Below are 13,000 nucleotides of genomic sequence, written 5' to 3' on the forward strand. Positions count from 1 at the left end.
GGTAGGTAGGTGGGTGGGTAGGTAGGTGGGTGGGTGGGTAGGTAGGTGGGTGGGTGGGTAGGTAGGTGGGTGGGTAGGTAGGTAGGTGGGTAGGTAGGTAGGTGGGTGGGTAGGTAGGTGGGTGGGTAGGTAGGTAGGTAGGTGGGTAGGTAGGTAGGTGGGTGGGTAGGTAGGTGGGTGGGTAGGTAGGTGGGTGGGTGGGTAGGTAGGTGGGTGGGTGGGTAGGTAGGTGGGTGGGTAGGTAGGTAGGTGGGTAGGTAGGTAGGTAGGTGGGTAGGTAGGTAGGTAGGTGGGTAGGTAAGTAAGTAGACAAATCTTTGCTGAGTCATTTGATGATTACACACATCATGATAAGCTATCTCTAAGTAAGGAATAAGGATCATGATACTTGTCACATCTGAAAAAATTAGCATTAATTCAATAATAATTATCTTTATATAAATTATATATATTTACCAATTTTATATCAATAATTATTGAATTAGAAATAATTCTGTAGTGTCATCTAATACAGAAACTTTATCTAAATTTCCCCAGTTGTCAAAAAGCATCATCAGTAAATATGGCGAGGGATCCAATCACAGATCCAATAAAGATTCATGTTGTTCGTGGTTTCCCTTTTAATCTAGAACATTCTCCCTACTGTTGTTTGGTTCTATGACCAAGCTGCTCTACCGTTCTACTAACTCTCAACGTGAGAGAAGACATTCTGCTTCATTTGCCATCCACAGTAGACACCACTGTCTCCTCTCTTCACTCTTACACAAAGCTTCCTAATCTACCCTTTGTGCTATTAACACCAAACTTTGCATTCTGCTCGATTCACCATAGATGCTTGAGACCAAATTCCATTTCCTGTTATCACTTGACAACACACTGTGCTCTGTGCAACTGTAACAGCAGATATATCTGCTTTCTTTTCCTTATGTTAGACTCAACATCCTGCTCCACTGTCTATTCATAGTCGATGCCACATTGTCTTTCACTTATAATTTACGCTAGACTCAACATTCTGTTCCACTCGCTGTAAACACCAGACTCGGTATTTGACTCCATTTGCTATTATAGTAATACTCAACTTCACATTATTCCTCCATTCACTTTTTTTAAAGCATAAAATTCAGTGACTATATGTTCACAAAGGTGCACATCCTCACCACTATCTAATTCTAGGACATTTTCATCACCCCAAAAAGAAACCCCTATGTTCATCAACAGTCATTCTTCATTCCGCCCTCTGACCGGCCTCTGGCAAACACTACTCCACTTTGTACTTCTGTGAATTTGCTTCTTCTAGACGTTTCATATAAATGGAATAAGATAAAACATGCACTTTCACTTAGCATAATGTTTTCAAGATCCATCTGTGTTGTACATTCTACCAGTATTTCTTTCTCTTTGGTGGCCGAATAATATTTCCCTTGTATGGGTCTATCACATTTTGCTTATCTATTCATCGGCTGAGGGATGTTTGGGTTATTTCCACTTTTTGGCTATTTTAAATAATGCTACTATGAACCTCCACGTACAAGTTTTGTGTGGACAAATATTTTCAACCCTCACAGGGTGTATATCTAGGAGTAGAATTGTTGGGTCATGTGGCAACTATATGCTTAACTTTCTTAGGAACTGCCAAACTATTTTCCAAAGTGGCTACACCATGTGATAATCTCCCCAAGGTTCCAATTTCTCCACTTCCTCACCAATGCTTATTATCATCTGTCTTTTGGATTACAGACATCTTAGTGGATGTGAGGTTGTATCTCACTGTGGTTTTGGTTTGTGTTTTCCTAATAATAATGTTGAGCATCTTTTCATGTGCTTATCGGCCTATTCTAGATCTTAGGAGAAATGTCTATTCAAATCTTGTGCCCAGTTTATAATACAGGTATTTCTTTTTGTTGTTGAGCTGTAGCAGTTCTTTGCGCATTGTGGATTTTAATCCCTTATCGTATATGTGATTTGCAGATATCTTCTCCTAATTTGGGGGTTATCTTTTCACTTGATTGGTAGGGTCCATTATACACTAAAGGTTTTAATTTTGATGAAGTAAAATGTATCTATTTTTTCTTTTGTTGGTTGGCCTTTGCTATCATATGTAAGAAACTAATGCCTAATCCAAAGTCACAAAGATTTCTATCTATGGTTTTTTCTAAGAGTTTTATAGTTTAACCCTGAATTTAGGTTTTAATCTGTTTTGATTTTTTCATATGGTGTAGGGGAGGGATATCACTCTTTTTCATGTGGATACCCAGTTTTTACAGCACCATTTGTTGGGAAGACTATCTTTTTCCCTCCATTGAATTTATATCCTTGTCAAAAATCCATTGACCTTAAACGTATGGGTTTATTTCCGGACTCTCAGTCCTGTTCCGTTGATCTGTGTATGTATCCTTATGCCAGTACCACACAGTTGATTACTGTTGCTTTGTGGTTAGTTTTAAAATTGGGAAGTGTGAGTCCCCCACCTTGGTCCTTTTTAAAGATTGGTTTGGCTATTCCGGGTCCCTTGCCTTTCCATTAGAATCTGAATATGAACTTTAAGCTCAGTTTTGTCAATTTCCGCAACAATGATAAAAAAGGAAGTGAGACTGAAAATGCACTGAGTCTGGAGATGAATTTGGAGAGTATTGCCATCTTAACGATATCATGTCTTCCAGTCTATAAACAACAGATGTCTTCTCATTGACTTAGGTCATTCCACTGCCTTCTAGACTGCTTAGTTTCTGATGAGACATCTCGTTCCTCAGAATCACAGTGCAGCTCTTTCTGCCCACAGGTCTTGTCCCCATGCTTTAATAATCTCGAGCTGCCTCCCCCAACTTAAAAGTATATAATCAATCTAACGAGGAATCAGCTGTTATTGAGGATCTCTTGTACATGATGAGTTGCGTCTCTCTTGTGGCTTTCAAGATTGTCTTCTGACAGTTTGTGAAGTGTGCAGGCGTGGATCCCTTTGAGTTTATTTTGCTTGAAGTTCATGAACTTCTTAGACGTGTACATTAGTGTTTTTCTTCAAATTTGGGGAAATTTTGGCCATTACTTCAAATATTCTTTCTGCTTCTTTCTCTCCTCTCCTTCAGGCACACTCATTAGACTCATGTTAGTATACTTAATGGTTCCTCACAGATCTCTGAGTCTCTTTTCATTCTTCTTCATTCTGTCCCTCAGACAAGATAACCTCAAGCTCATGGAATCTTTCTTCTGTCTGCTCAAATATGCTATTTATCCTCTCTAGTGAACTCCTCAGTTCAGCTATTTAATTTTCAACTCCAGAATTCCTATTTTGTTCTTTTTATCATTTCTATCTCACGTTCTATGTGGTGAGATTTTGTTCTCATGCTTTTCTTTAGTCATTTATACTAAAGGTTTAAGCTAAAGGTTTCCTTTAGCTCTTAGAACATGCTGAAAATAACTGATTTAAAGCTTTGATTAAGTCCAACATTTGGGCTTCCCCAGGGGCAGCTTCTTTTGACTGCCTTTTTTTTTTTTCCTATGGATGGACCTGTCTTAGTCAATTCAGGCTGCTGTAACAAAGTACCAGAGACTGGGTGGCTTATAAATAACAGAAATGTATTTCTCTCAGTTCTGGAGCCTGGAAGTCAGGTGCCAGCATGGCAGGGCTCTGGTGAGGACCTTCGTCCAGTTGCAAACTGCCAGCTTATTATTATATCCTCATATGGTGGAAAGACAGCTAGCTATCTGGCCTCTTTTTAAAAAGCCATTAATCCCTTTATGAGGGCTCCATTCTTATGATCTAATTACTTCCCAAAGGCCCCACCTCCAAATACCATCACATTAGAATTAGGATTTCAACCTATGACAGGGAGACGGGACACAAACATCTAGTCCACTGCAAGGCTAGCCTTTATTTCTTTGCGTATCTTATAATTTAGGGTTGAAAATTACACACTTAACATAATGTGATGTGGCATCTGTGGAAATCAGATTGCACTCCCTCCTCAGGATTTGTTGTTTTTGCTGTTTGTTTAGTAACTTTTGTGAACCAATTCTGTGACATCTGTATTCTTTGTTGTGTGGGGCCACTGAAGTCTCTGCTCAGTTAGCTTGGCCATTACCTAAAGTTGGACAGAAATTTCCTTAAATGCCTGGAACCTATAAATCTCCTGGCCTTTTCCTAGGGGCTGTACATATATATTCGAACACACCTTCATCACTCAGCCAGGCAGTTTACAGTTTTGCCTTACCCTTCACCTGCAGCTTGCTCAGTGTGTCAAGGTTAGCCAGAGTTGAGAGCTAAGGGGCCTTCCCAGTCAGTTCTTCCCTGAGTACCCACACAGGCCTGTGCATGCACACAGATTCCCATGTATATGTCAGAGCTTTTTCTAAAGCTCCCGTGTACATCGCATTCCCAGATTTTCCTTTTAAGCTTTTTGATCAACCTATTGTTTGCCTGAACTGTTACCTACTACCTCAGGAGGATGTGATGTTCAACAATTGCCACTGACTCTTTTCAACAAATGCCCCCAGGGAAAAGGCCGTTCACACTGGGCCAGTTCCAAGTCAGCTCAAATAAAAGACTGCCTAGTGAGTGAGGTCTTTCAGTGAGCCACAAGACAGGTCAAATAATGACAGTTCTCTGGGAATGAAGCTTTAAAGAAGCTCTAACTCTGTTCTGCCCCGGCCACTGATTGCCTGGATACTGGTTTTCACTGTGCTTGCAGGCTGTTGGTTTTCAAGTCTAGCACAGAGCTGGGAATAGGAGGATGCGAATATGGCAAGTTGAAACACCACAAGGCCCCAAGAGAAATAAATACACATGTCCACACAAAAACTTGTACATAGATGTTCATAGCAGCATTATTCATAATAGCCAAAAGGTAGACACAACCCTAATGTCCATCAACTGATGACTGGATCAACAAAACGTAGTATATCCATACAAGGAGATATTATTTGGCCATAAAAAAGAATGAAATATGCTACAACATGGATGAATCTTGAAAACATTATGTCAAGTAAAAGGAGCTAGTCATAAAAGACCACATAGTGTATGATTCCATTTATATGAAACGTCCGGAAGGGGGAAATCTGTAGAAACAAAAAGTAGATTAATGGTTGCTTAGGACTGGGGGGAGAGGACTTGGAGGAATAGGGAAAAGAATGATGGCTAAAAGGTATTAGGTTTCTTTTAGAGGTGCTGAAAATATTCCAAAAGTGACCGTGATGATGGTTGCACATATCTGGAATGTATTAAAAACGATTGAAATACACACTGTAAGTGTGTAATATCTCAATGAAGCTGTTCTTTTTTTTTTTTTTTTTTTAATGCCACCAAGTTTGATGCTCTTGCTGGCATTCAGCTGACTTTTTAAGTAAATGCTTTCAAGATTGCTGTTAGCCTTTGGTTAAGAGGGCTTCTGAGAAAGTTGATTCTGACCATTTTTGCTGTTGTCCTTGTTGCTTTTATACAGGAGAGTGTTTTTGAAGATCTTACCCTGTCACTTTTGCTAACATCCTCTGTTTACTTTTAATGTTAGGTACACCGTTCTGTTCCTATCACCCTTAGCTAAGCACAACATTCCGTTTTGCTCAGTGATGATGCTCGATACACCATCCTCCTCTCTCCTCTCTCTAGTACTCGTCTAGGTACCATATTTTATTTTCTCCAATGTTTCATGCCGTCTTCCTGATGAATTTTTCTTCTCTTTTCCTCTGCACCTTCCTAATACCCCAGCTGAGGAAGGGGATAGCAGTGGGTAATTGCAGAGTTACTGAGGAGCAGAAATACTGAGATATTTCATTCTCCTCTGCCCTCACCCTCCTGTGTTCGTTCCCACCCCCACTCCAGGTGTCCTATGTGAAAGCCATTGACATTTGGATGGCGGTGTGCCTGCTCTTCGTGTTCTCAGCCCTGCTTGAGTATGCCGCTGTCAACTTTGTGTCTCGGCAGCACAAAGAGCTGCTCCGATTCAGGAGGAAGCGAAGACATCACAAGGTAGGCCTTTGGATCACTGCCTAAGGAGGGACAGCTGGTGATAAACACAAAAGTTTCAGGCAGCCTTGTCTCATGATAGTTGTTTCGCTGGACCATCCTTCTCAGGGGGTAAGGCAGACACAAAATAGGGATTAAACTCCTGGAAGCCCTAACTTCCCCTCCCATAAACAATGCCTTGATTGAGTCTGTGGGCAAGTTATTCTTCTAATCGTAATAACAGTATAGAAATTATCAGGTTACACCTGAAGACAGAACTGATGGAACACTGATGGGGTTACGATAATAACTAGCTGTGACCTTGAAGCTTGGCAGGCTAAAAGATGATTATTGGTGCCTTCTTCAAGGCTGCATTATTTCCAGGGGTTTGGTTTCAGATGGAATTGCACCACAAAAGGTAAAGATCTTTGAGTAGAATGTCCAGGTGCCAGGCCTTTGCTTCCTACTTCCAAGAAAGGGGCATCGAGCAAAATGCTCCCCCAAAGTGGGTTCTCTCACTTTATGACAGCTTGAATAAAGAAATACTTGGCAGGCCATCTCTGCAAAGTCACCAGCCTCTGCCAACTCAGAGACTGTGTCCCAAAACCAGCAAAGGCCATTGGGGAGTGTGCAGTCTCTGGGAGCAAACTGGCTGCATACCTTGGTCTAGAACTACTTTTCCAAAAGAAGTTTCCCATGGAGACCAGAAATCCTACTTTTCTCTCCAGCCTCATCTTTACACTGCTTTCTCCTTTTTTCTCTGAGCACCAACCACCCTAGTTTTTCCCTAGTTGCTCAAGCATTTACATGGGACTTGTTCTCTCCGGAAATGCCCTCCCAGCGCACTTTGCTTAACGTTAACCAAGCGCTCGCTTTCCAGCTCTCAGCCGAGGCATCTTCCCCGAAACCTGAGTCAAAGTCAAGGTCCTGTATTGAAGTTCTCATGCAACAGTCGAGTATGGCAGCACAGATTGTATCCTACACGGGCCCCTAGGCCACGAGACACTTTTCTCTGAAGTCCTGCCTCAGTATGGACTGAACAAATGGACAAATGGATAAACTAAAGAACCAAGAGAAGCCTTTCCAGTCAGAGAGCCTACCAAGAAGTTTTCCCAGCAACAGATTAGGGCCAACACTATGAGCTGTCAGGCCACACCACAAACCTGCCGCACACCAAGGCCCTCCAAGTTTCAGACTGACCCACTTCGAATAGCTGTCTACTCAGCTACAATGTGTTGTGGCAGAGGACTCTGTTTCTTTATCACTGTTTGGTACGTGACTTCAAGCTAGCCTTTTTCTGGGCCCGTTTTCTCCATCTGTAAAATGGACCAAATTGGCACAATTGGGGACTGTGGTGAGGATTAAATCAGATTACAAAGCAGCTTTAAGTTTTTGTTCCTGCCACACAAATGCCAGGGAATAATGATTACACACGCACAGGTTTCCATCAGTATGTTTCTTGAACATCAGCAATCTGATTCAATTAACTTCTAGCAGGTTACCATAGGCAGGAGGTAGACGTTTCAAGACAGAAGATGTCTGTGGGAGTTAAGGTATAACCACCCTTTTAACTCTGCATTAGAAGAGAAAACTATCTTAGGTGCAGTAAGCCAGACAGGATTTCTTTCTTTCTTTTTTTTTTTTTTTTTAAGTTTATTTATATTGAGAAAGAAAGTGAGCTGAGCAGGGAAGGGGCAGAGAGAGAGAGGGAACAAAACCCCAAGCAGGCTCCATACAATCAACACAGAGCCCAATGCGGGGCTCAAACCCACAGACTGTGAGATTCTGACCTGGGCCAAAATCAAGAGTCAGACACTTAACCAACTTAGCCACCGAGGCACCCCAATAGGATTTCTTTAAAGACCTCTAGTCTTAGTCCTTACTGTTCATTGGATACTGAGCCCCTGACTATTACACTAATCTAAGCAAGAACTGGCCAAACACAACTATCTTTGGAATTTATTATTTTTCCTTTTTTTCCCACTGGCTAACTGCTTTGCATTTTCCTCTGCTAAAAGAGGGTTAATACATTTGTTGAAGAGACACTTATTTGGGGAGACTATGTCTGAAATATTTGACTAGCTCCAGGCCACTAGACTATGCATGGCACAACCCCAGGGGGCACTATGCGCATAGACTAAAATATAAATGGAGCCCCCTGCAGATATGTAGCATGAAGGCCTGGAGGACCTCCAAAGGCTGCCTCTGCTGTCACCAAATCCTTACCAGTTGTATTCACTAGAGGAAAACAAAACTTTCTCTTGGGCCGGGGGAAGTGTAAATAAAGCCACAATCAGATTTGATCAGATAACCCTGCTCAGTTCCTTCCTCATTCTCTCACAGCTTGTTAGTGCTAGAAGAGCCTTAGAGGGCATCTTGTCCACTCTTCCCATGCAAATGACAACAGTGAGGAGGGGCAAAGTGATCACTAGGATCACAGAGGCACTGGTGGCAAAAGCAGGGTAGGTGCTGAAGGTCCCATGGCTTTTCTCAAAAATACTGACCACACACAGTATTCATCAATGGTTTCCATCCTGAAGTGGATAAAATAGCCCTGTTTTTATTAGATGACAAATAAGAACTAAGACTTACCCAAAGGCAGAGGTCAAAAACCAGTAGCCAGAGATCAAATTCAACATGCAACTGTCCCTAATTTCACTAGCAGTGTCTTAAAAGTCTAGAATAAGGGGCCAGCATTTAAAAATCACACGTCTATCTTCAGTTAAAAAGTCACAGCCTCTGATCCCACTGCAGTCCCATCCCACCACATACTGGGGCACAGGAACTGCCGTTAGGTAGGGAACACATTCTCCACTTTGCCACGGTCCCTTCTGACCGGAGATTTTTTTCAGCTCTGGTTCATTTCTTCCCTGACATTTCTCCTGCGTGGCCCCTGTGTGTGGCTGAATCAGGGTGACCTTGTTCCTAAGGGCTCTGAAATTGACTCAAATGTCAGAAACTACAAGGATGCAGAACTGGGCTTACCATAGAGCAGCACTTCCTCTGGAGTAATCCCCTCTGGATGTGGCTTGTACGTTGGCAATGTACGAGCCTGGGATGCAGAAACCTCCCTTCAGCCAGATGTTTGCAGAGGGGGTTTTCAGCCCCAGATGGTGAGTGAAAAGGAACTAGCTCCATGCCTGAGTTTCTCAGAGCCTGTGATCTTGGCCGGGCTCCTCAACTCCCACCATCCTCCCATGTTACCTCATTTGTTGGGCACAAAGCATCTGGTCCTCAAATTCCCTGGCCGGCCTCATTAGTCAGATTATTAGGAAACCTGCGAGCCCGGCTGGGCAGACACACTCCCAACCTCCCTGGGTTCTAGATCACACCTGCTGGATTTCCCCTGCTCCATCCCCAAGCTTTCATTTCCTGCCATCTGCTGGGGAGAACAGGAATAGCAAGCCTTTCTCCAGTCATTCCCAGGGAATTTCCTTTCTCCGGGCTACAATGTGAAATTGATGATCATCTAACTAGATGGGGCCTCCAGGCCACACCTCCACCCCTTCCACTCCTATGTTTAATTGATGAGGAAGGCAGAGAATAATTTGCCCAAAGCTGTATATAAAATTAATTTGGTGCTTCCCCTGCATAACTAGAGCCCAGTGAGAAAACACTTTCAAGCACCCTATCCTACGGCAAGGGCAGATTTACACTGATAAGCAATAGAGTTGGGTATCCCTTCCAGGCACTAGGTCCAGTAATTTGGCCAGTTCTCCCAACTCCTTTCCTTGGCCCTGGCACAAACACCCTATAGTCAGCCGCCCTACTCACAGACAAAAATTTATTGAGATCTATTTGCTAGGCACTATACATGTTCTTTCCCCATTTCCGCAGTAAGGGTGTTGGACCAGATTCATCCATTTGCCAAAGATTTCTTGAGCATTTTTCATGTCTCAAATCCTCCTAAGTGCTAGGAATAAAATCCCATTTAAAAAAGGGTGGGGGAGCACCTGGGTGGCTCAGGCAGTTAAGCATCTGACTTCGGCTCAGGTCATGATCTCACAGTTTGTGGGTCTGAGCCCCGCATCAGGCTCTGTGCTGACAGTTCAGAGCCTGGAGCCTGCTTCGGATTCTGTGTCTCCCTCTCTCTCTTCCCCTCCCCTGCTTGCGCTCTGTCTCTCAAAAATAAATAAATGTTAAAAATTTTTTTTTAAAAAAGGGAAGCTAGGAGTAGTGAAGCTATACTGGTAAACATTTACTTATTCAACAAATATTTGCTGAGTTTTGAGCTTATGTTCAGGAACTCTTCATATGTTCAGTGGTGCAGGTACAATGAACATGAATGACTGCCTTCATGGAGCTTAGAGTCTAATGGGAGGACAGACATTAATCAAGAGCTTTAAAAAAATAGAGAGGGATGGGGCGCCTGGGTGGCTCAGTTGGTTAAGCATGCAACTTCAACTCAGGTCATGAACTCACGGTTTGTGAGTTCGAGCTCTGCGTCAGGTTCTGTGCTGACAACTCAGAGCCTGGAGCCTGCTTCAGATCCCGTCTCCCTCCCTCTGCCCCTCCCCTGCTCGCACTCCATCTCTATCAAAAATAAATAAACATTAAAAAAAATTTTTTTAAATAGAGAGGGATGTACAGGGAGCTATGGAGCACACAGCAGGGACACCTAGTCTATCCTTGCCCTCAGGGAAGGCTTCTGAGTCAGACATTAGTTCAGTGGAAGAGGAGTCAGGAGCAGAGGTGGGGGTAGGAGTATGTTCCAAGGAAGAGAGAACAACTTGAGCAGGAGCCCAGAGTTAAAAAGAAGGAACATGACCCTTTTGAATATATGTAAACATTTCAGGGTCACTGGTGTACAGAATGCCAGATGGAGGATGGTGCAAGATGAGATGACGCTGGAGAGGCAGGCAGGGCTCGGGTCATCTACAGCCTTGTTTACCATGCAAGGATTTTAATCATCCTGAAGCCAGTGGCAGCCCATTAAAAAGTTCAAGCGAGGGACGCCTGGGTGGCTCAGTCGGTTAAGTAAGCGTCTGACTTTGGCTCAGGTCAAGATCTCATGGTTTGTGAGTTCCAGCCCCACACCAGGCTCTGTGTGGACAGCTCGGAGCCTGAAGCCTGCTTCAGCTTCTGTGTCTTCCTCTCTCTCTGCCCTCCCCGGCTCACACTCTCCCTCTATCAGAAATAAATATTTTTAAAAAACAGCTCGAGCGAAAGATGACCAATCAGATCTGTGTTATGACAACTCAGGTGGCTTGGGAGGGCCAGACCGGAGGCGGTAGGAAGACCGGGCTGGAAGTCATCGCAACAAGCTTGTCTGGTGGCCCACGCGAGCTTGGCAAGAACTGAGCCGGACAGGGGTTCTTATGCTGTGTTTCCTGCTGTCTGCCAGCCCTGTCCTGCACAGGAACAAACAGAAGATAGACTTTCTTCTCTAAAAGCCCTCACTACCTAGGAGGGCAACGTGAGCTGGTAAAAATTCCTCAGAGCCACACGCTGAATCAACAGCTCCGCTGAGACTCTCAGTGCCACCACAGAGCTCACACGGGAAGAAAACGAAGCCAGACATGATGCAAGCGGACAACAGTGTCTCCATGAGTCAGATCAGGAAAAGCTCCCCGTGAGCTGGGAAAGGGAGAAGTTAGAAGAATAAGGGCAGCAGGCATGTTGGTGGTGAGCATAAGGCAGGGAGGGAGAAATGCACAAGGGATGGCTGGCAAAGGGCAACCCAACTGGCAGGTGTGCAAAGCAGAAGGTAAGGGGAGGGGCAAAAGCCTGTAAGGTAAGTTGGAGCCAATTGATGAAGGGCTTTGAACAATAACTTAACCCGGAGGTATGTCTGAGGTCACAACTGCCAGGGATATGGGAACACGGAGGCAGAAAGGAGCTGCAGCTTCCCCGGCTTGTGAAAAGGAAGTAAGGCTCTTGCTGTCTCCTGGACCATTCACCCCCTCCCCCCCAACCCACTCGAGGAAACATCACCTGGGGGATGGGGTGGGTAAAGAGGGCAAGGAGGCAACAGAGGCAAAGCAGGGGATCTCTCCAAATTGTCTCCTCGATTTCTAACCAAACAGCATTCAGAGTATCTGCTCATCTGTAATCTCTGATGGTCAAAAGAACCTTTTGATGTAGCGGGGTGAATCTTCTCCCCCACTTATAGGAAAATATGAAATAAAAAACCCGAGACTCAAATAAAGAAGTGACTTGCCTCAGGTCACACAGCCAGCAAGTGACAGAGCCAAGACTTGAACACAGGTGTCCAGACTCTATGCCACATTCCTATCCCCTGGTTTGTATCTGTTTCGGCAAGCAAGCGGCGCCCCTCTATAAGGCATTACTCCCCAGCCAGCCTGAAAGCCTTCAGAAACCTGGAATGGCAGAGTCCAAGAGGCAGGGAGAACCAGATGGGCGAGGCCAGGCCCCCAGGGGAGTGCCTTGCAGGGAGGGTGCCCAGCCCCTGTCTTATTTTAAGTAGAGCCCCATGCTGAATCTGTTCCAGGAGGATGAGGCCGGAGAAGGCCGCTTCAACTTCTCTGCTTATGGGATGGGCCCAGCCTGTCTGCAGGCCAAGGATGGCATCTCAGTCAAAGGCGCCAATAACAACAATACCACCAACCCCCCTCCCGCACCGTCTAAGTCCCCAGAGGAGATGCGAAAACTCTTCATCCAGAGGGCCAAGAAGATTGACAAAATATCCCGCATTGGCTTCCCCATGGCCTTCCTCATCTTCAACATGTTCTACTGGATCATCTACAAGATTGTCCGCAGGGAGGACGTCCACAACCAGTGACGGGTCTGGGATGGGGCGGGAGTGGGGGAGGCTGGGAGAGGGCAGAATGGAAATAGCACAGGAATCTGAGAGCCTAAGGAAGAGAAGGGGAAGAGAGGGAGGGGGCACACATACACAACTCCCTCTTTCTCTGAAAAATGTGCAATAGCAAAATGCAGTGATGCATGAATCTTAGAATGTGGCACTATCTATTTAACCTCGGGTGGGCTGGTGGGGGGGAAGGGGAGGGAGGGGCTTTTCTAATACAGGAGCGGAGGGGTTGGGAGGAAGGGGAGGGCTGGGTGGGGGTTAGGGAGTGAGGAAAAACAGCTTTCAAAAACTTG

At 44.6% G+C, this 13,000-nt stretch overlaps 1 protein-coding gene and 1 long non-coding RNA gene across 3 annotated transcripts in view; both read left to right on the top strand.

Annotated features, from left to right (window-relative positions):
- Positions 1-12,677, top strand: part of GLRA1 (glycine receptor alpha 1) — an 82,226-nt gene extending 69,549 nt beyond the window's left edge. The window contains exons 8-9 of one of the 2 annotated variants that reach the window (XM_049647955.1): positions 5,813-5,959; positions 12,363-12,677. In XM_049647955.1, the coding sequence (XP_049503912.1) occupies positions 5,813-5,959; positions 12,363-12,677 (462 nt within the window). The remainder of the gene's footprint in view (positions 1-5,812; positions 5,960-12,362) is intronic. The other variant, XM_049647957.1, reaches the window with a different exon arrangement.
- LOC125934526 (uncharacterized) overlaps positions 1-13,000 on the top strand; it is a 131,016-nt gene that overhangs the window by 93,897 nt on the left and 24,119 nt on the right. The gene's annotated exons all lie outside the window — the stretch shown is intronic.

The sequence above is a fragment of the Panthera uncia genome (assembly GCF_023721935.1).
Source record: "Panthera uncia isolate 11264 chromosome A1 unlocalized genomic scaffold, Puncia_PCG_1.0 HiC_scaffold_17, whole genome shotgun sequence".
Taxonomy (NCBI): Eukaryota; Metazoa; Chordata; class Mammalia; order Carnivora; family Felidae; genus Panthera; species Panthera uncia.